Here is a 21,895-nt window from a genome sequence, read left to right as displayed (position 1 = left end):
AGATATTTCAGATTAGATTGTTTAGTATTTTAGGTGTCAGATTAGATTGTTCAGTATTTTTGATTTGTCAGATTAGATTGTTTAGTATTTTAGGTATCAGATTAGATTATTCAGTATTTTATAAATGTCAAATTGAATTGTTTAGAATTTTATTCATGCCAGATTGGATTGTTTAGTATTTAACATGTCAGATTAGATTGTTTAGTATTTTAGATGTGTCAGATTAGATTATTCAGTATTTTAGATATGTCAGATCAGATTGTTTAATATTTTAGATATGTCAGATCATATTGTTTAATATTTTAGATATGTCAGATCAGATTGTTTAGTAATTTAAATGTAAGATTTCATTGTTTATTGTTTAAGATTCGTCAGATTAGATTGTTTAGTATTTTAGATGTCAGATTGGATTATTCAGCATTTTAGATATGTCAGATCAGATTGTTTAGTAGTTTAAATGTAAGATTACATTGTTTATTATTTAAGATTCGTCAAATTAGATTGTTTAGTATTTTAGATGTAAAATAAGATTGTGTTGTATTTTAGGTGTCAGATTAGATTGTTCAGTATTTTCAATATGTCAGATTAGATTGTTTAGTATTTTAGATATGTCAGATTGGATGCTTCGTATTTTACAGTTCACGTTAGATCGTTTAGTATTTTAGGTATCAGATTAGATTGTATAGTATTTTAGATAAGTCAGATTTTATTGTTTTTGTACTTTAAATATGTCAGATTTGATTGTTTAGTATTTTAGATTTGCCAGATCGGATTGTTTAGTTTTTTACATGTCAGATTAGATTGTTTAGTATTTTGGATAATTGTCAGATTAGATTGTTTAGTACTTTTGATATGTCAGATTAGATTGTTTAGTATTTTAGATGTCAGATTACATTGTATATTATATTTAATATGCCAGATTGGATTGCTTAGTATTTTACTTGTCAGATTACACTTTTTAGTATTTAACATGTCAGATTAGATTGTTTAGTATTTTAGATGTGTCAGATTAGATTGTTTAGTATTTTAGATGTCAGATTAGATTATTCAGTATTTTCAATATGTCAGATTGGATTGTTTAGTATTTTAGATTTGCCAGATCGGATTGTTTATGTTTTTACATGTCAGATTAGATTGTTTAGTATTTTAGATATGTCAGAATAGATTGTTTAGTTTTTTAGATGTCAGATTACATTGTTTACCATTTTAGATATGTCAGATTAATTTGTATATTATATTTAATATGCCAGATTGGATTGCTTAGTATTTTACTTGTCAGATTACACTTTTTAGTATTTAACATGTCAGATTAGATTGTTTAGTATTTCAGATATGTCAGATTGGATGCTTCGTATTTTACAGTTCACGTTAGATCGTTTAGTATTTTAGGTATCAGATTAGATTGTTTTTGTACTTTAAATATGTCAGATTTGATTGTTTAGTATTTTAGATTTGCCAGATCGGATTGTTTAGTTTTTTACATGTCAGATTAGATTGGTTAGTATTTTAGATATGTCAGATTAGTTTGTATATTATATTTAACATGCCAGATTGGATTGCTTAGTATTTTACTTGTCAGATTACACTTTTTAGTATTTAACATGTCAGATTAGATTGTTTAGTATTTTAGATATGCCAGATTGGATTGTTTAGTATTTGAAATATCTCAGTGTAGTTTGTCCAGTATTTTAAGTATCTCCATGTTTGGATTGTCCAGCATATGAAATCTTTCAGTGTTTAGATTGTCGAGTATTATAAATGTATCAGATTGGACTGTTCATTATTTTAAATGTATCAGATTAGTATAGTATTTGAAGTATCTCAGTATTTCGATTGTCCAGTATTTTAAGTATCTCAGTTTAAATTCATTATCAACATATCATCCAGACCTCTTATTTCAAGTTGTTCTAGGTTTGATGTGGTACTTACCTGTCCATCTTGGCAGGAGGGGCATCACTGTTTCTTCAACGTCCCTGTTTCCTATTGATCAGTCCAACCATCCGCGCAGGATCAGAAGCTGCAGGTGAAGATCATCCGCGCAGGATCAGAAGCTGCAGGTGAAGATCATCCGCGCAGGATCAGAAGCTGCAGGTGAAGATCATCCGCGCAGGATCAGAAGCTGTAGGTGAAGATCATCCGCGCAGGATCAGAAGCTGTAGGTGAAGATCATCCGCGCAGGATCAGAAGCTGTAGGTGAAGATCATCCGCGCAGGATCAGAAGCTGTAGGTGAAGATCATCCGCGCAGGATCAGAAGCTGTAGGTGAAGATCATCCGCGCAGGATCAGAAGCTGCAGGTGAAGATCATCCGCGCAGGATCAGAAGCTGCAGGTGAAGATCATCCGCACAGGATCAGAAGCTGCAGGTGAAGATCATCCGCGCAGGATCAGAAGCTGTAGGTGAAGATCAACCGCGCAGGATCAGAAGCTGTAGGTGAAGATCAACCGCCCAGGATCAGAAGCTGCAGGTGAAGATCATCCGCTCAGGATCAGAAGCTGTAGGTGAAGATCATCCGCGCAGGATCAGAAGCTGCAGGTGAAGATCATCCGCGCAGGATCAGAAGCTGCAGGTGAAGATCATCCGCGCAGGATCAGAAGCTACAGGTGAAGATCATCCGCGCAGGATCAGAAGCTGTAGGTGAAGATCATCCGCTCAGGATCAGAAGCTGCAGGTGAAGATCATCCGCGCAGGATCAGAAGCTGCAGGTGAAGATCATGGTTGCTCAGGAGAGAAGTCACAGCTGTACTAACTAAGTTTGAGCTGGGGGTTATATTTATAGATTCTGCCTTCCATTATGACATCATATCTCAACCCATTGTGACTCATAGTTGAAGTCCCATCACCATGGAAACAGTTGGAGACAATGCTGACTCAGATGACCTCATCAGTTCTGACTGACACAAAGACACACGCACACACACACACACACACACACACACACACACACACATACACACACACACACGGAAGTTATTGAAGAAAATGATGAAAATATTGATGGATAATTCAATATTTATTTAAAAAACAAAAGATAAAAACACTAATATTGGACAAAGGTTGGTGTGTCTCATTCCTCCCAGTTAGTATTTATTTAAAATATTGATTTGAGGACCGTGGGTCATAAACATGGAAGTTACTGAAGGAAAATGATGAAAATATTGATTTATTGATAATCCAATATTTATTTAAAAAACAAAAGATATCAGCACAATTGTTGGACAAAAGTCGGTGTGTCTCATTCCTCCCAGTGAGTATTAGTTCTAAATATTGATTTGAGAAGTTATTGAAGGTAAATGATGAAAATATTGATTTTGCTCCTCTGAAACAATAATTTGTTGATGGTCCCTAAAGTCGGTCTCTGTGGATTAGGGCGAGCCTCTGGAGAGGAGGTTACCGTCCTTCTACCATCTCTCATGGGCAGGAGTGAGAGCTATACGTCGCTGCCTCCAGCGTGAATGTCTGTCCAATATCCAACTTCAAACCATCCTCACTGCAGTCAGGAAGGAGGGCTGGAGGTGTGTGTGAGAGAGAGAGGAGAGAGCGCAGGAGAAGTTATTCATCCATTCAAACTTTATTGTTTGTTTGTTAGTTGGCTTGGTCACGGCCGTCAGTGACCGGTTAATAAAGCTCCTGTGATCACGAATCGGCTCGTCATCCTTGAAGCGTCCGGACGGACGTTACAATATTTCCCCCCTAACAACATTCAATGAAGAATATCCGCCCTTCTCTGCAGTCCGAGGTCTTTTAAGTGTAATTTAAGGGTTCCTATTGATGTGTGTATTTCATGATACGAGGAGAGCATTTCAACAATCACACTATATGTATGTCCCTTGTTGAAGTATTTCACTATCAACTCAAGCTGCTCTCCCATCCTGGTCAACATTTTAAATTTTGCGTTGGCTCTGCTATGTATCCAGTGTAAACAGGAAATGATAAATGACTGATGGCGGACAGACTTGGGTTTAGCCAAACACAAACAAGTACATACCTGGTCCTTCCCTTTCTGGTTTCTTGAAAACAAATTCTGATTCTGAATTATATTATTTTGTGGTTCTGAAATTTATTTTGTGATTCGGAAATTTATTTTGTGATTCGGAAATGTTGTGATTCTGAAATTTATTTTGTGATTCTAAAATTTATTTTGTGATTCGTATATGTATTTTGCGCTTTTGAAATATGAATTACTATTGGCTTTCAGGGCCACCATAAAAAAGGGAACATCACTCATTGTCATTGTCACTCAGGTTGGTTTGTGACTGATCCTCAGGTTCGCCTCGCCAGTCCTTGTACTTGATGAAAACCCAGAAATCGTGCAATTCAATTATCTTTTGGTTAGTGACTAAGCTAACATTGTGTCTCTCAGCAAACTAACTCAGCCTACCACAGGACTGCATTGCTTGTATTTTGCACAGTTGGGGGAATATCACGAAATTTGAATGTCCGATGGTCCACCACTAGCATTGTCGTCTTGTCATTGTCTCGTTTATGAAAACAAATCATACGTTTGTCAGAATTTCTGACCTTCCCACTCACCCTTAATCCAAATTACCCCAGTGCGCTGCAATGTGTGTGTGTGTGTGTGTTTGTGTGTGTGTGTGTGTGTGTGCATCCACCTCCTATGGTACTGCCCCTTCCCCAGAAAGCCTCACAGGGACCTTAGTATCCATCTGCAGTGGGCTTGCGTCATGCTTGGCTTCCTGTAACTCATAGTCTTTGTAGAGTCAGATTCACAGCAGGGGGATGTCTTGATGAGAAACTAGATTTTAAACAGTAAATGATCATTCTCTGAACTCTGTTACAAAGGGTTTTTAAAAAATGAGCCAGAATGGTGGAGAAAAATTCATCATGTGGATCTGGTCTGGTTTCGTGAACAAGGGTTGAATGTGGATCAAACTGAAGGGGCTATGAGGACTTTCCGTCAGGCGTCGTTTGCAGTGACACCTTTGGACTGAATCGGTAGCGTTTTTTTCCTCTCACCTTGCCTCTCACCAAGGTGTGCATTTGTTTTGGGAGCAAAAGATGGAGAACGGATTGTCTTTTTAACTCTGCAAGACAACTTTCTGCAGGATTCAAAGTGACGAGGTAAAGTATTTATCTGAACACGCCCGAAGCTAAGCAGGGTCGGGCCTGGTTAGTACTTGGATGGGAGACCGCCTGGGAATACCAGGTGCTGTAAGCTTTTTTTTTTCTTTCAAATTTCTCTTTCACTTCTCTGCGCTGCATAAAAAGCGACCTGACTGAAAAGAAGCGAAGAGACAGAGGCCCACGCGCGCCAGATTTCAGAATGTGGCGGGGCCTCGTGCCCCGTCACATTCTGGCTGCAGGCTGCCACATCCTATAAGAGGCTGTTTTGTTTCGGGGACAAAAAATGACATAATTAGAAATAAATAAATAAATGAATGAATAAATAAATGCAGAAATAAATGTATAAATGAATTCTTGAATAAATAAATAAATGTTTAAAATAAATACATAAATGAATAAATACATAATTTAATGCTTATATTCTTTGTTTTTATTTACACATTTTTAGCTGTATTTATTTATTATGTCCTAAATCATGCACACATTTTAAAATGTATATGTTTAATTATTTATACGTCTATTATTTTCTATATGTATTTATTGATATATTATTTCATTTACACATTTATTTATTTATTTATATATTTATTTATTTCCGTATTTCTTTGTCCATTATGTCAGCGGTAAAGTATATATGTAAATTACGTGGGCGGGCCTGACCCCAAACTTAACCAGGATTGGTTACATGGATGTGATTGGATCTACTCCTCCTGCCTTGACTTGAACGTTACCGTCATGTTTGGCAGCTGACCACAGAGCCCGCTGGATTTCAAATGGAGGGTTTTGTGCGAACAGTGGCTGATGAGTTACGGCGTTTAGCGATCGAAGTGGAGAACAACCCACCAAATGACTACCTGCAATATCGGTTACATAGTCTAATGGAGGACTTCCTCCAGATCAACGCTCAGATGGACATTGAAGTTGGCGTGGACGTTTTAGACAAGCTTCAAGAAGTCGCCCGTCAGCTCCACGTTGTGTCTGAGACAGAAGAGGAGAAAACGTGTGGACGTCCCTCATACCTTTTACCTCCTGAGGTCATTAAAGTTCACCTTCTGATGGGGCACACTGCGGGAGAGATAGCGCGGTTGTTGGGAGTGTGTGAGAGAACAATCCGTCGGAGGATGGCACAGTATGGGATAAAGTAATTTAAACCCTAATCATCGTATCATTTGTGTTTAAGTTACAAAGCTACACAACACAGATTCACCATTAATGTAGCTAAGCTGATAAGTCCCGTTCAATTAATGTCAATTGTGTTTTTTTTTATGACCAGAGTCCATGATTTATTGACTCCGATGGATGATGGGGCCCTGGATGAAACTGTGACCCAGATTCTGCAGCAACATCCCAACTGTGGATATAAGATGATGGCTGGGCACTTGAATGCACAAGGCATCCGAATACAGAGTAAGTGACAGGAGTTTAACACATTCATTTGAATGGAGGACACAGAATTGTGTTACACTCAATACATTAGTGTAGATTTCATTGACTAAAACTTTTTAAGACCTTACATTGATTTTCTGAGTGAAAATTAGACTAGAAATCTATGCAAATGTACGTAAATCTTACTAAAAGAATAAGACAAAAAAAGGAAAGAGTTCACTTTTTTATGTGTCCATCTTATTTCTGCATATTTTAGGACAGCGTGTACAGGACTCCATGCATCGGGTGGACCCTCGGGGAGTTTTGATGCGTACCCTTCAGCTGAATCCAAGAAGACGCAGGAAGTATGATGTACCAGCACCAAACAGTTTGTGGCACATTGATGGGAACCACAAATTGATAAGGTAGGGTATCTGATGAACAGTAACATCAGTTACTGTTAAATAAAATGTCACAGCAACCTCAGCGGTGATCCACCTGTTTACTGGAAGCAAGATCCTTTTTATCCAGTGCTATCGGCTAATTTATCTATAGTGGATGGGTTAAAGAAATATTAGAAATGACATCACAGAACCATAAAATGCTTTAAAGGTGACATATCATGCAAAATTGACTTTTTAATGGTTCTCTACCTGAAATATGTTTCCCTGGCATGTCTACAAACCCCCCCGAGAATGAAAAAAATCCATTCTACCCCTGTTCTGATTTCTCCACCTTTCTGTAAATGTGTGTGAAACCAGCCGTTTCAGACTTCAGTGTTTTTGTTACGTAACAACAATATCCGGTCTGTCACGGAGTCAGAGCTTGGAGCTTGTTCAGCCCATAGACTGTATAAACTAATACTGAATCCCTCCTCCGTTTTTCATTACCTGCACACATGTGTGCTAACAAGGAGCTTAGGAGGGAGGCATGCTAGTTGTAGGCTGTCTTAATAAACACAAAGGTCGGTTTTACTCCCCACGTCTGCAGATTTGAAGATCTAGTGGATGATTTTTATTTACCATGGATAAGTGCTAGCGCTAGTTAGCATAGCCACATAGCTACATGTCGTAGTTGTAGCTGTGTACCAAGACACACGTCTACATACTGACAAATAAAACAACAAGAAACACTAAATCTGTGACCAATCCTTCAGAAAGTTCCTGCTGCCTTTCTAGTAGAGGTCGGTTTTACTCCCCACGTCTGCAGATTTGAAGATCTAGTGGATGATTTTTATTTGTCATGGATAAGTGATAGCGCTAGTTAGCATAGCCACATAGCTACATGTTTGTAGCTGTGTACCAAGACACACGTCTACATACTGATAAATAAAACAACAAGAAACACTAAATCTATGACCAATGGTTCAGAAAGGTCCTGCTACAGGCGCCTCTCCGTCAGGATCAGATTCTGGATCAGATTCAGAGGGTTGAAGTAACGTGATCTCTGAGCAGCCGTGTATATTCAGCCAACATGTAAACATTAGATCAACGTGCTGGACTGCTGAGGCACATCCCACTTTCTGAGGGGGCGTGGTTAGAGAGAAAACAGAGTGTTCTGAGGAGGACTGAAGAAGAGGGTTTTTCAGGCAGACCAAAATCTGATTTCAAAGTGTTTTTTTGAGCAATAAACTTTAAAGACATGTTTTGGGGACCTCTTAGACCAATATATATTGATGAAAAAAGCATCATATGTCACCTTTAAAGAGGATCGCCTCATGAACTGGCCTGCCTGCTCACCTGATTTCAACCCGACTGAGAACTTGTGGTCAATACTGAAGAAGATCATTTACAGTAATGGCAAGAAATACAGCTCAAAGAGCCTCTTTGGAAAGACATACAAGGTACAGCTCACAGAGTCAGCAGAGAAGTCATCAGAAACTAAATCAGTTTACAGTGACCTCTGACCCTCACTGAGAGAAAAGGAGGTTATATTGGACATTTGAGAAACACTTTAGATTTGAAATGTTTCAGAGACATTAACAGTTTTATTTTGTATACAAATGTAAAGAAAACTGTTGTTTTTGTTGAAGTTTGAATACAGTTGTAGTAAATATTATTATTTTCAATCAATAGAACTTTTTAAATGGTGCCTAGTTTTTAATTTTCACAAGTTATATGCTCTTATCACCAACTTGCATAATAATTTGACACGCTCATTTCTGCAGATTCTGCATTTATTTAAAAATACAGCCAACATAATTTGAAAAGCATCATTTTAACCACACAGTTGAAGAAATACATTCACTATCTGACTTCTTGACTAATTTGAAAACGACTGTTAACATAATTTTTAACATATTCACAAAAATACTCACGTGCCTAATAATTGTGCGCACGCAGTGTAGCACTGGAGCTGTCATGGCGGAAAGAGATCTGTCTTAATTCACCATATGTCTATATATATGTATTTCAGATGGCGCATCGTTGTGCATGGTGGTATTGACGGCTTTAGTCGTCTCATTGTGTACCTGCACGCTGCCACCAACAACCGTGCCCAAACAGTCCTGAGAAGCTTTGTCCAAGCTGTGGAGGTCTACGGTGTGCCATCTCGTGTAAGGTCGGATAAAGGAGGGGAAAATGTGGATGTTGCACGCTACATGGTGGCCAACAGAGGACTCAACAGAAACTCCCATATTGCTGGCAGGAGGGTCCATAATCAAAGGTCAAATAATCATCACAAGGTTAAAAGCACAAGGGCCTCATTCAGCTTAACTTGGAATCAAAAACATTTGAAATCAGAAGATCTTTGGATTATAACTGCCATGTTTTTATGCTGGTAGTTTAGTTATTTTGATAAAGATAAGGGTGTGATCAAGTGAGCCAAGTTAATAAACGTATTCTAATCATTTGATCAATTGATTTGTCAGTTTGTGTTGAGCAATCCTCTCTGCTTGAACACAGTCTGTAGTATACCTATTGAAGCTGGTGGTATATAATACAATTCCTAACTTGTCTTTTCTTTTTTCTGTACGTTTTGTTGCATATGTTGTTTACCTTTATTTAAAGAAGTCATAAAGTCATGTTTTACTGAATGGCATAATTATAGGCCATTTCAACTTTTTCCATCAGAATAGAGAGGCTGTGGAGAGATGTGTATGTGGGAGTAGTGGATCTCTTCTACTCCATCTTCACCAACCTTGAGAGAGAAGGCCATCTCAATCCTGACTGTGAAGTTCACTTGTATGCTCTCCACTGGTGCTTTCTGCCTCACATCCTGAAACACCTTCAGGCTTTCCAGCATGGCTGGAACTGCCACCGGCTGAGCACTGAGGGAAATCAGTCCCCGCTTCAGCTGTGGACCCGTCATGAGCGTGAGACCCCTCAGGATCAGGACTCAGTGCAGGTTTGACTTTCTTTCTTTCTTTTATGACTGTTCCACTTGTCAACATCCTAACCACTTAGTCTGATGTTATACAAATTGATTTCAATTAAGAATGCAGAGACAGACCACTCCAAAGTCTAGACTACATGCCTCCACGATTTTAAACAGTAAATCAAGTGTTTTAGTATTGTATGCTTAAGATTTATCAATAACCGATTCTTTTGAATGGTTTGATGTTTATTTGTTTAGACAGTTGCGCCACCTGACACTATTACATTTGTAAGGCAAAACAACATACAATATTTTAAATGCACTGAAAATGTCCCCTTTTTTTTAAAAAAAGTTAAAATTTCATTTAGCTATGAAATTGTTTTTAAGGGAAATTAAAGCAAAAGTTCATGTCAATGGCCTCACTATTTAAGTGTCTTGGTAGTGGGTTTGCATGTAATTGAGATGACTCATCCATTTATTTTAAAATGATGTTTCAGGGATTTAACAGCTATACAAACTGATGATGCTCTATACATATTTAATTACCATAATAACTTCACTATGATTTGGACTGACAGACCCTTTGTCTTTGTCTCTTGCATTCGCAGGCTGACACAGAGTATGGAGTTGACTGGACCGGACCCTGTGGTCATCGACAACCAGGGGTTGTTGTCCCAGAAGTGGAACTGCAGCGCCATCTGACAGAGACAGAAGTAGAGAGCCTACCTCATCCTGAGGGTCCTCTGTCAAATGCATCGGATGCCTACATGCCAACTGTGAGGCTTTTGTCAGAAATGCTTCAGTGAATGTCATATTTGTAAACTGCAAGGTTCACACTGAATAAAAAAAGCACAGGACTGATAAAGAGTGTTTTTGTTTAACAGCAGTATACCTTTAAAATAGCTACTGTAATTTATATCATGAGAACAAACATTGTCCAGTTACATTTACAGATTATCGACTTCAGGTCTGACTTTGATGCTATTTCATAAATTATTTTACGGGAATAATCCTTTATATTTTTCACAACTCTAATCTCTGATTTATCATCGGCCCCTGTAGTGATGGTGCTCTTCAAGACAAAAAAGTCTGAAATATCTAAAGGCTGACCTTCAGAGTTTTATTTACATGTCTCACCTGTGACAAATCACAATCCTACTCCCAACTTGAACAAAACAGACAGGACAAAATCAAGACTAGGTTAGAGGATCTGCAATCCTTTAATGCTTTTAAAACCTCCTGAGATCAAGATTGGAACATATCTTTAAAGCAATAAACCTTAAATATGATCAGATTTGTTTTGAACAACTGAACCTGAGACAGCGTGAAAAAATAAACATGGCAAAACCTTTTCCTTTGCTTTGTTGAAATTCCCTGCTCTAGCAGACGCTCAAAACTGATGGCTTTGCAACATTAATAAAGAACAAACTCCTTGTAAATTTGTTGCAAGAAAACGAAGTATTTCAAATGGAAATGAAGAGATTCTGTTAATCAGATTGCTCAACTCTGTCTCATACCATGAAAACAAAACTCAAGTTGTCTCCTTATCATTAAAGGACTCTTCTCATGGCAGGGTTTTGAAGACAAGTTTTTCCCTTCTTGAACAGGTCAAACTGACTCATAAACATGGTCTACAAAACTAGTATTACAGCAGGTGATGTGAGATTTAACCTTCACAAAGAACTTTACGCTGTGTTTTAACATATCAAAACCACAAGAAGTGCATACTGTCCTTACTAGACCAACCCAAAACCAGTATCAACACTCCAAATGGCAGCAAGGATGTCTCTTTCAAAGACTGTGTAGTCTTTGTAATGTCCTGGAAGTTTTAACAGGTGGAAGCAGGTTGAAGACCCTGGGTAGGTGCTCTCCACAACTTCAACATCCAAGTGTCTGGGAAGCACATTCCAGCCAACCCAAAACTGCACAAGTTTTCCAAGAAGGTTTGGAGAAGCTACCACAAAAGAGAAGAAAATACACATTTCTGTTTTAGATATAACTACTTTGCAAAACCCTAAATATGATGTGACTCTAAAATGACCAAACCGTATGTTGTTCAGAGAGTAAAGAGAAAATAAAAGCATGTAAACTATTTGACCTAAAGTAAGTTATCTATCCTGTTTGAGAGCTCCAGTTAAATAACCCATAAGGGTTAACATTAGTAACACATCTACTTACAATTCTCAACAAATGTGCGAAGGAATCCTGTGATCCTGCATGCATCCTCCAAAGACACGTCACTGTCCTCTTGGTCCTGTGTGGGCCAGTGTATCTTGTCCAAAACCACCTAAAAAAAGTAAATTTGATGATCTTTTAAAACACAATTTTCCAAACAGCTAAAGACACTACAAAACAATGGCGTATTAAGTGTAAGGAATTTAACACTGATTAAAGCTTTACAGTAGTTAGGGCATGACCAGATACCAAGCTAGTTGTGTCTGAATAAAATAAATATAACTATCACTTTCTGATGATTATTGAATAATCATCCAAAAACTTTGCTAACTGACAAAGTAACACAGTGGTCACTGCATTTAGATCTATAACACAGGTACAGCACTGCATGTACGCTTTACTAAAAAAATGAAATACATTTTTTATGCAAGTTGCAATGTATATTTTGTGAATTAAATATATTCGAAATCTTCTTTTAAATTTACAGTTACATCCCAAACTGTTGAAACTAGCATCTAGAATATGTTTTTGTCCAACTAACAATCTTGACAGGGTTTAAAAGTATGCTCAAATAAAAATATGATTACTTGATAAGAAACATCTGCAAGATGCATTTTCAAGCGAGCAACTTATTTCAACTCTACACTCAAAATAACAGTAATGTACTTAAACTGGCTTCCTAGAAGTGGAAAATATGACTTCTCTTTTTTAGGCAAGGGGGAGGGTTTTTAACTCGGAGCATATACCTGTGGTGTGTACTGCGTATCTGATGTCCTTGGAAAAAGAAGGGGGATTGTATCTTTCCTCTCTGTTAGCAAGGGCCAAATCAGCATCTCCTTCAAACCTCGCCGTAACTGTTTGACTTGTCTGGAAGTCCTTTGAAGAACCTGTAAAAGATTTGTGCCACATCAGAAAACACAAGCTGCCTTGCTAATCTTCAACCCATTAACATTTGTTATTGTATCTCTCTGGAGAAAAATAAGCCAGAAGTGTAAATCAAATCCAGTTTAATAAATCTACAACCTGCTCCAGAAGAATGGTGTACTCACAGCATGGAGCAACAGTTTATCAAGCAGCCATCTCCTGTTCTCAGAGGTGACCGTAGGCAGATCCCAGGACAATGCCAGCTCATTGATGCTGTCCTTTTCATCAGGTGTTAATTCTTCTGTACCATCCAGCTTAGAAAGAAAATCAGAATTAATTATTGATATCTGAATTACATTTTTTCTCACATAAATGTTTTTTTTTATTAAGCCTTTATGTTGATCCAGTGAATAAATTATATCAAACATGTATTATTCTAAAACCAATCAGAGACAATTTTTTGGCACCATCAGATACTCTTTACTTTTGTTTCCCTACTTAATGATAAATGCTTAAGGAAAGTGATCATACTGTCTTGAATGTTTCACGGATATCAAAGTCAGCACAGTCTTTGATATCTATGGTGGCTTCTTCTGGGGATCCACCAAAGAGCACATGTAGAATTGCTGGGCTCAGTCCACCAAGGCATGGCCCATCATGTAGAAATGAATGACCAATCATTCGTCCAGCAACAATGAAGAAGTCACTCTCCAGAAGGAAGGTAGACGTAGAGGGAATCAAATGATCTTTTTCACCCTCAAACAGGAGAGTTCCTGCAGGGGCTTAAAATAAAAGAGAGCAGTCCAAACACATGGATGGTTATTTACAGGAAATAGATATTGTACTGGCATGCAGCTTCAGTAGAGTACATATCAATCAGCCACTGGGTACTCAGTTTGACCATTTAAAAACAGTGAAATTCATGTGAACATGTATTCATGAGAGCAAATAAATGCACAGCAATAGAAACAGATTTATCTTCAGTGTGTGAATGGCACAGACCAACACAGAGCTCAGTGGTTTATCTAGTGATCCAAATGTGATGTGGATAACTATAATAATAATAATACTTTATGCTTACTGAATCTAACATCAAAACCAAACTGCAGTTTGGAAATGATTGTTGCAAAGAAATGGCGAGTCACCCCATCACCAGTCGCAGGATCTCCTGAGAAAACAACATCAAATGTATAAATCAGTATAAAACACAGCAAAAATGTCATGGGACGATCTGGACATCAACTGCATACAACTATTTGTGGTGTGTGTGTGTGTGCCATGTGTTACAGATTTTTACCTTTAATGTGCATGTCAAAGGGGAAGCCCACTCAACACGAGCCAATTTGTAAAAAGAAAGGATTGTCCTCTCCCTGTCCTCTGCACTGTCTCCAAGATCCATGACAAGACTCAGTGGTTTCCCAGTTGCATGCTGATTTAAAATATCTTCTTTGAACTTCATTGCTGCCTCTGCAGGATCTTCTTTGATTTTCCAATCTAAAATGTTAAAAAAATATATTTGTAATTTGAATACAAATGTTGAGGAAACTACAAACAGATCATATGATATGTGGAGGTAAAGTAACACACCAGGAAATCCTCTGTCCTCAGCCGGCTCTAGATCAGTGATCTCATGAGTATGCATTTCTCCCTGATGTGGCTTTGAGATTTCTGTGTTGCTGGCCCTGGCAGTCAGACTCTCCTGTGACCTTGTTAACATGCTCACAAATCTACTCTCTCTTTGGGGAGTGCATAGATTTTCACCGGCTACCTCCATTTGCTCCTCAACACTGCTCTGTGATTGCCTTAGACATATAGAGATCATTTTATTAGTGGTCATATTGCAGGACACAGTTGCAAAAATGTCAATGAACTATATAACCAGATTGCAATTCAAACTCTTATTTCAGAACCAAAATTGGAACCAAACCAAGATTTTCATCCCAATGTTTTCTTTTTTTCTGTTCTTTTTATTTTCTAATACTTTTTGCAATATAGGCTTGATCCTTCATACATGAAGACACTATTGAAATAATCTACAAATGCTTGCTGAGGGGATCTCACAGTGCCTCATGTTCCCTTTCTTGATGTATGACATACAGTACATGCATTGTGCTTTCAAACATGACACTAGTCTGTACCTCATGCATTCATCAATGTGGGCCTTTATGCTCGAAAAAGGAAACTCTTCTTCACATGGGACACATTTCTGGGGTGGTCCAGCCAGCTCATTACTGCTTCCTGGTTGACCTATCTGTAGAGGACAACAAAACAGCATTAAGTATAACAATTTAACTGTCACTCAAAGACTACAAGAGCACTTTTAAATTGAAAAACATACAGGCTCCAGGTTCAGGGTCCTTTGAAGTGGGCGAATGAAAATGGTAGCATGTCCAATCTGAGTTTGTGGATCTTTTAGATGGCGAACATGGTAGCCTTCATTGGGACAGGGGATGAGGACCAGTTGACGACTTCTGATTGTTCCCGAAATTTTGAGAAGTTCAAATCCCCCTCCCTGTCTAAGTGGAGGGAATGCTTCAAATAGAAAGTCTCTGAATTTGTCTGGATTCTCCTGACTACCTGAAATAAAAACACAGAGAATATAGTAGCAAGTGCAATCAGAAGAAGTAATATTTGTATTAAATAGGACTATTTCATTCAAATAACAAATTTACATATGTACAAGACATCCTCCAAAATACAATGTACATTTTTTGTCATAATACTGCACAAACCTTGAAATGTCAGACGCTTGTCTCCTAAACCTGCAGCTGCAAGCCTCTGTTTGGCAAATTTGGATGGGACAAGCATTGCATTTTTGTCGCTCAGACAGCAGAAGTTGTGCGTGTAGGAATGAGTTTGTGAAGCAACAGCAATGGAGCGCCTTGTTGTTGACAACCTTCTCCCTCCTTGGGTATATGGACCAAACAATCTCAAAACTTCAGCTAGGATTAAGTGAAGACAACAGGCATTAATTACTGTGAGTACATTTTAATAACTGCACAATATTAATGAAAACCATGAGGTGACCAGATTTCAGAAATGAAAATTGGTAGGCACATTTCAGTAGTCAAAATATTGGCAAGATATCCAGTTTCATTATCCTGGAGAGACAAAGAGAGACACTTTTCTTTTGAAGTATTTTTTATCAAGGTAACTGTAAGGTAAAAAAAACTGTGGTTAAGGCTGTCTGATACAATTGAGTATTTCTTGATTATCTTAAAAAATTGTCAGAAAATAATAGTTCCATGTCATGGTGCCATAAATGCCTCATTCCATGAAAAAGTAAAAAAAAAAAATCTGTTTATTGGACACAACTGAGCAAACAAAAATACAGGTTCATAAGAAATGTGCTAAATGAAAAAGTTTTAAAATGTACCTTTTCTTGTCTTCCAAGGTTTAAGGTGAATTTAAGAAGGCCAGTATTACAACACTAGTTTGAGATTTTGTGAAATGGTAAAACATGTTGTCTCAGGTAGGTATCCTTTATTATAGGGTATTTATAGGGTATAATAATGCAAACTTCAATACCATCGTCGTATTACTCCAGCCATATAACGACAGATATCATGGACCTTCATCTGATTGAGACATCCTATTATTTTTGGTTATCACACGCATTCACCGATATTTAAGACTTTAGCCAGTTACTACCAGCTAGGGCACGACACGACATCCCATAGTTAGCTCTAAAAAGGCGGGGGAATCTGCATCACTACATCAACAATGTTGCATATTACCCAACAGATCTAGAATATATATTCAACACAATATTCAAAACACAATACACGCATTCTTCAGTTTAGAAGAAGCTTAGTTTATGACTTTATATTACAGATGTGTTAAAGTTCAAAAACCCACCGTCCACAGGGTGTCTATGTGAGGGTGAAGGGGAGGGCTGACGGGTACTTTCAACGTTTGTGGCTCCTGGTGCTGCACAAAAATACAGTGAGTGTCACATGGTTGACAAAGTCCATTCAGTTGACTTTATATTCAACATATGCAATGACCTCTAAACTTATTTGACTGAGCAACAAAGTTGTTACTTACTGTTTTCAAGCTGGTTGGCTAGCTCCCGCAGCACCTCTGGAAGCGTCCTGTCACTCGCCATTGCTAATGTGAAAGTCTGAAGGCAGTTGAGTTGAATCGATTGCTTCTGTCTGGTTTGCCCAGTAAACCAATCCTGCTTCAGAGTGGAGTAAGGACCGCAAACTTAATTTGCATATATACTTTTCCTCTGACAAAATAGACCCAGAAATACATAAATGAATACATGTGGAAATACAGAAATACGTAAATGCATGAATCAATAAATAAATGAATGAATGTGGAAATGCAATGATAGAAAAGTGAATAAAATAAAAAAAATCTAACATATATATAGAGAAATAAATGTGTTGTGTATGTGCATGCGTAATTGAGAAAATAAATAAAAAAATTAATGTAAAATATGGTAATAATGAGAAAGAATATAAGCATTAAATTATTTATTTATTCAAGTATTTGTTCAATTATTAATACATTTATTTCTGCATTTATTTATTCATTCCTTTATTTATTTATTTCTAATTATGTCATTTTTTTTCCCTCATATGAATCCAGCGATCCGAGTTCAAATCTCGGTGGGACCTGCTTTTGAGGTGTCGCAGGTGCCTTGCGACTGGTCGGACGGCAAGCAACACAGGTGCCCAGCACCAGTGAGCCCTTGAACAATCCAAGGGTTATCGGGTCAGCCGATCCTCCTGAAAGGTTCAGAGGCCACTGTAAATTCCGGCTCGTACTAACCATCAAATGGAACTGTAGTCGCTCTTAACAGCGCATGCATGCCCTACTGATGTAAAGCATAGTGTACACATTGGAGTGGAATTTGCTGATGAAGGCAAAAGGCAGGGATGAACCAATGAACTCATCCTGCTTTACTTACGGTACATTGATGACTGCTTGGTTGGCAATTTGATTTAGATTGCCTCCATTGTAGTAGGGAAGGTTAACCCTTCCTCAGCTCACCTCGGCTGGAGAGCAGCACGAGCTTGAAGCCCCTGTCCTTGTGGATAAAACAATTAGCTGCTGGTAGGAAGCATAAGTCTCCCCGTCGGGGAATCGAACCCCGGTCTTCCGCGTGACAGGCGGAGATACTGTCCACTATACTAACGAGGATGCGTGCCCTTGTACCTGCAACTGGAGTTTTGTAGAAACTGCTTTGGCCTTCCATTAGTCTTCCTCCCCACTGCAAGGAGCGATGTCTTCGTCCTCCAGCCCAAAAGGTTGTTCTTGTTGTTGCCAGGTGAAAACAGTAGCAGTCTGCACCCTGAATGGAGCCAAAAGGTTTGTTACGTGACCGTGTCGGCGTGCCGCGCCCTGTGACCGCGCTGCCCATCTAGTCAGGATGGCCGAGCGGTCTAAGGCGCTGCGTTCAGGTCGCAGTCTCCCCTGGAGGCGTGGGTTCGAATCCCACTTCTGACATGACGTGCTTTTCCCTGCCACTGTTGTCTGCCACATGATGCTGACAGAAGAGCTTACAGCACCTGGTATTCCCAGGCGGTCTCCCATCCAAGTACTAACCAGGCCCGACCCTGCTTAGCTTCCGAGATCGGACGAGATCGGGCGTGTTTTTTTTTTTTTATCTTTTATTATCAAAAACACACAATAAATTACACACACCGTGATCGAACACACGACATATTTACAGCAATTAAATAAGAAGAGAGGCCAGCCAAACACAGCACAACAATGAAACAAATAAACAAACAAAACCAATAGAACACGCTATAAACAGAACAGAACAAACCAAAACAAACAATGCAAGACACCATCCAAACACGATCAGTCACCCCATCCCAGTACCAAAGGTACACCCGAGAAAAAAAAAAAGCACAAACAATCCAAAGAAACCAAATAAACCAAAACAAGTCACAGAACACAAAAACAGAGTCAGCACTCCAAGAAACACAACAAAAACAAGAAATCCCACCCACCAACAGAAATCAACCTCTCATTTCAGCCAAAATCATATTGCAATTTACCATCCACCAATCCCACCAAAGTGCTCCCCTCAACAAACCCCAGGTGAAACTCCTCCCTCTCAATGTAGTGAAACAGGGCACTGATGTCCCGTTTCATGACAGACTTAAACATTGCCCAGACATCCACCACCCTCCTGTCATAGTGGGCCAGGTTCCGCCTGAGTTTCACCGCATACCTGGCATGGCTTAAAGTAAAATTCAGCAGGTTCACATTGTCCCCCGTCATCCTCCCACTCACACCAAACAGCCACAACTCCTTCCAGTCCATCCTCTCAACATACCTCCAACTCCAGCACCTGGTAATCAAATCCTTCAGTCTCTCAAAATAGTCCCGCAACCCACTACATTCAACAAACTCATGCAGACATGTTTCCACACCCACACTGCACACATCACATTCTTTCCTCACAGTCGCATCAAACTTACTGATTATTAAATTGTTGAACACCCTGTTGTGACGCAACAGAAAGTCAAAATTCTCACATTCATGACAGTTCCACTTCACTCTCAGGTTCTTCCATATCTGTTCCACCCTCACATCATTCACCACCCTCTCCCATACCTTCTCCGCAGCCGGCCTCCTCACCTCTTTCACTCGTAGACATTTATACACCACTCTAGTCTTCACACTCGTCAGACTCACTCTCCTCTCTCCCTCTCCCACATACATCTCCACCTCACCTCTTTCAGTCACTCCAGCCTCACTCTCAACCAACCTCACCCATTCATTCGGCATACCCTCCTTAATTTTCTCCATCAGCCCTTCCGCCGTGCCCAGCCACATTTCATCCCCCCCGTCCCGAACCTCATCCACTATCACCTGTGCCCTCCCAGCCAGCATGTCAATGTAGGCCCCATGTGGGTTACAGTTGGGTTACATGGGTAAGGGGTGGGCATGGGCTTCAACTGGGAAAAATGTGTGGGTCCCATATGGATTATGTAGTATAGGACCCACATGGGAAGCCTGTGTGGGCTGACCATGCAGGACCCATACAGAGCCTATGTGGGTCATGTAGGCATAGTCTAGACCTGGGCAGAATTATCTGGGACCCATATAGTTTAACACATATCGGCCCCACATGGGCAGCCTGTGTGGGCTGCCCAAGTGAGGCCAATATGTAGCCTATGTGGGTTCAGCAGACATAGGCTAGAACTGGGTATTATTACATGGGACCTATATGGGTTTAGTTATATGGGTCCCAAATCACAAGCCCTCATGGGCTGCCCATTCAAGACCCATACAGAGCCTATGTGGGTCATGTAGGCATAGGCTAGAACTGGGCAGAATTATCTGGGACCCATATGGGTGAAGGTATATGGGTCCCAAATCACAAGCCCTCATGGGCTGCCCATTCGAGACCCATGCAGAGCCTATGTGGCTTAAGCTGACATAGGCTAGAACTTGGTTTCAGTACATGGGACCCATATGAGTTTAGTTATATGGGTCCCAAATCACAAGCCCTCATGGGCTGCCCATTCGAGACCCATACAGAGCCTATGTGGCTTAAGCTGACATAGGCTAGAACTTGGTTTCAGTACATGGGACCCATATGAGTTTAGTTATATGGGTCCCAAATCACAAGCCCTCATGGGCTGCCCATTCGAGACCCATACAGAGCCTATATGGGTTAAGCAGACATCGGGTAGAACTGGGTAACATTACATGGGACCTATATGGGTTAAGTGATACGGGTCCCAAATCACAAGCCCTCATGGGCTGCGCATTCAAGACCCATACAGAGCCTATGTGGCTTAAGCAGACATAGGGTAGAACTGGGTATCATTACATGGGACCCATATGGGCTTAGTTATATGGTCCCAAATCACAAGCCCTCATGGGCTGTCTATGTGGGTTAAGCAGACAAATTGCAAGCAAATTAATGGGACCAAAAAGATAGTTTAAAGACTGTGGCATCAGTCTGCAACATAACAAAATTAAAAATATGCTAAGCGAGTCTGAATAGTTTCTTAATAAACTGTACAAAAAAACTCTCACTTTTTGAATGTCCATGATCCTTTTCCTTTATCTTCCTTAGGGTTGACAAATGTAGTGAAAAGTAGATTTCTGAATTAAAAAATACTTGAGTAAAACAATAAAGACTAATTTGGAACATTATAAATACAAGTATATGACCACTTCTTCTCCCCGGGCACTTCCCTGTCTCTCTCAACTGGACTGTGTGTGCCTGAAGGTCAGATAATCCCTGCTATATCTTATCTTAGACAGACAGACAGACAGACAGACAGACAGACAGACAGACAGACAGACAGACAGACAGACAGACAGACAGACAGACAGACAGACAGACAGACAGACAGACAGACAGACCACAAAGTGTATGAAGACCAAATTGGAGAAAAATAAAAAGATAAATATTTCTCTTAAAATCTTTGATGACTTGTATTTCTTTAATTCACTCTATATGATTTTTTTTAAAGGAAAAGAGTGCTTTAACTTTGTGCTTTAATTACTTATTTGCATAAACTTTATTTCTTATCTGCTTACACAAACATTTCAATTAATTGAAGTTTTTAAATTCAAGTAAATTGAAGTTAAGTTATTAAGATACATTTATTGTAAGTAAATACATTTCTTGATGACCTAGATACATTTTTTTATTTTCCAGAAATGTATACCTTTTTAAAAAAATAATAGTCCAATATTTTATTCTTTCTTCTAAAGTATAGGTTTCAGTATCAGTATCAGTTTACTAACATCAAAAAATACCCAAATTGTATGAAATTTTAAAAAAAATAAGAAAAAAGAAAGAAAAGAGACAGAAAAGAAAAGTATTGCCTATTTCTACATCCTACATGTGAAGCACTTAAAAGTATTCCTCCATTTCACTAAGTAGTGCCAGACCGAAACCTTTTGTGTGGTGAAATGTCATCACGTCTGGTGAAGGTGATGGAGGGGAGGCTGTGTATTGTGGCTACATCTGGGAGAAATCGGATCAGCCCATCCGAGCTGAGGCATCTGATTTTTCTCAATGCCTACATAATGTTTGCTTGAGTTTGGTTTTGGTTCTGTTCTATGGATATGTTTGCGTTTTTTTGTTAATTTATGCAATAA

The 21,895-nt window shown here is 39.1% G+C and overlaps 3 protein-coding genes and 2 non-coding genes across 5 annotated transcripts; 2 read left to right on the top strand and 3 right to left on the bottom strand.

The window, feature by feature from the left end:
* Window positions 1–5,856: 5,856 nt before the first annotated feature.
* Window positions 5,857–10,569, top strand: LOC117809076. The gene is made up of 6 exons (XM_034678770.1): window positions 5,857–6,224; window positions 6,357–6,490; window positions 6,726–6,873; window positions 8,864–9,112; window positions 9,520–9,793; window positions 10,372–10,569. The coding sequence occupies exons 1-6, from the start codon at window positions 5,857–5,859 to the stop codon at window positions 10,567–10,569; spliced, it is 1,371 nt and encodes a 456-aa protein (XP_034534661.1).
* A 2,209-nt stretch (window positions 10,570–12,778) lies between these two features.
* LOC117809074 lies at window positions 12,779–16,910 on the bottom strand. The gene is made up of 10 exons (XM_034678769.1): window positions 16,884–16,910; window positions 16,661–16,732; window positions 15,535–15,580; window positions 15,141–15,379; window positions 14,941–15,053; window positions 14,390–14,604; window positions 14,100–14,296; window positions 13,334–13,584; window positions 12,988–13,116; window positions 12,779–12,825 (listed from the first exon to the last, which is right to left on the bottom strand). Exons 1-8 carry the CDS (start codon window positions 16,908–16,910, stop codon window positions 13,540–13,542), a joined length of 954 nt encoding a protein of 317 aa, XP_034534660.1. The 3' UTR covers window positions 12,779–12,825; window positions 12,988–13,116; window positions 13,334–13,539.
* Window positions 16,911–17,884: 974 nt separating this feature from the next.
* Window positions 17,885–17,956, bottom strand: trnad-guc. The gene has a single exon. It is a non-coding gene; the product is annotated as a tRNA-Asp (tRNA).
* Window positions 17,957–18,179: 223 nt separating this feature from the next.
* Window positions 18,180–18,262, top strand: trnal-cag. The gene has a single exon. It is a non-coding gene; the product is annotated as a tRNA-Leu (tRNA).
* A 199-nt stretch (window positions 18,263–18,461) lies between these two features.
* LOC117809082 lies at window positions 18,462–19,584 on the bottom strand. The gene is made up of 2 exons (XM_034678774.1): window positions 19,068–19,584; window positions 18,462–18,980 (listed from the first exon to the last, which is right to left on the bottom strand). Exons 1-2 carry the CDS (start codon window positions 19,577–19,579, stop codon window positions 18,797–18,799), a joined length of 696 nt encoding a protein of 231 aa, XP_034534665.1. The 5' UTR covers window positions 19,580–19,584; the 3' UTR covers window positions 18,462–18,796.
* Between the last annotated feature and the right edge of the window lie 2,311 nt (window positions 19,585–21,895).

Source organism: Notolabrus celidotus, unplaced genomic scaffold (assembly GCF_009762535.1).
Source record: "Notolabrus celidotus isolate fNotCel1 unplaced genomic scaffold, fNotCel1.pri scaffold_228_arrow_ctg1, whole genome shotgun sequence".
Lineage (NCBI taxonomy): Eukaryota > Metazoa > Chordata > Actinopteri > Labriformes > Labridae > Notolabrus > Notolabrus celidotus.
This window is presented reverse-complemented; position numbering and strand designations above follow the sequence as displayed.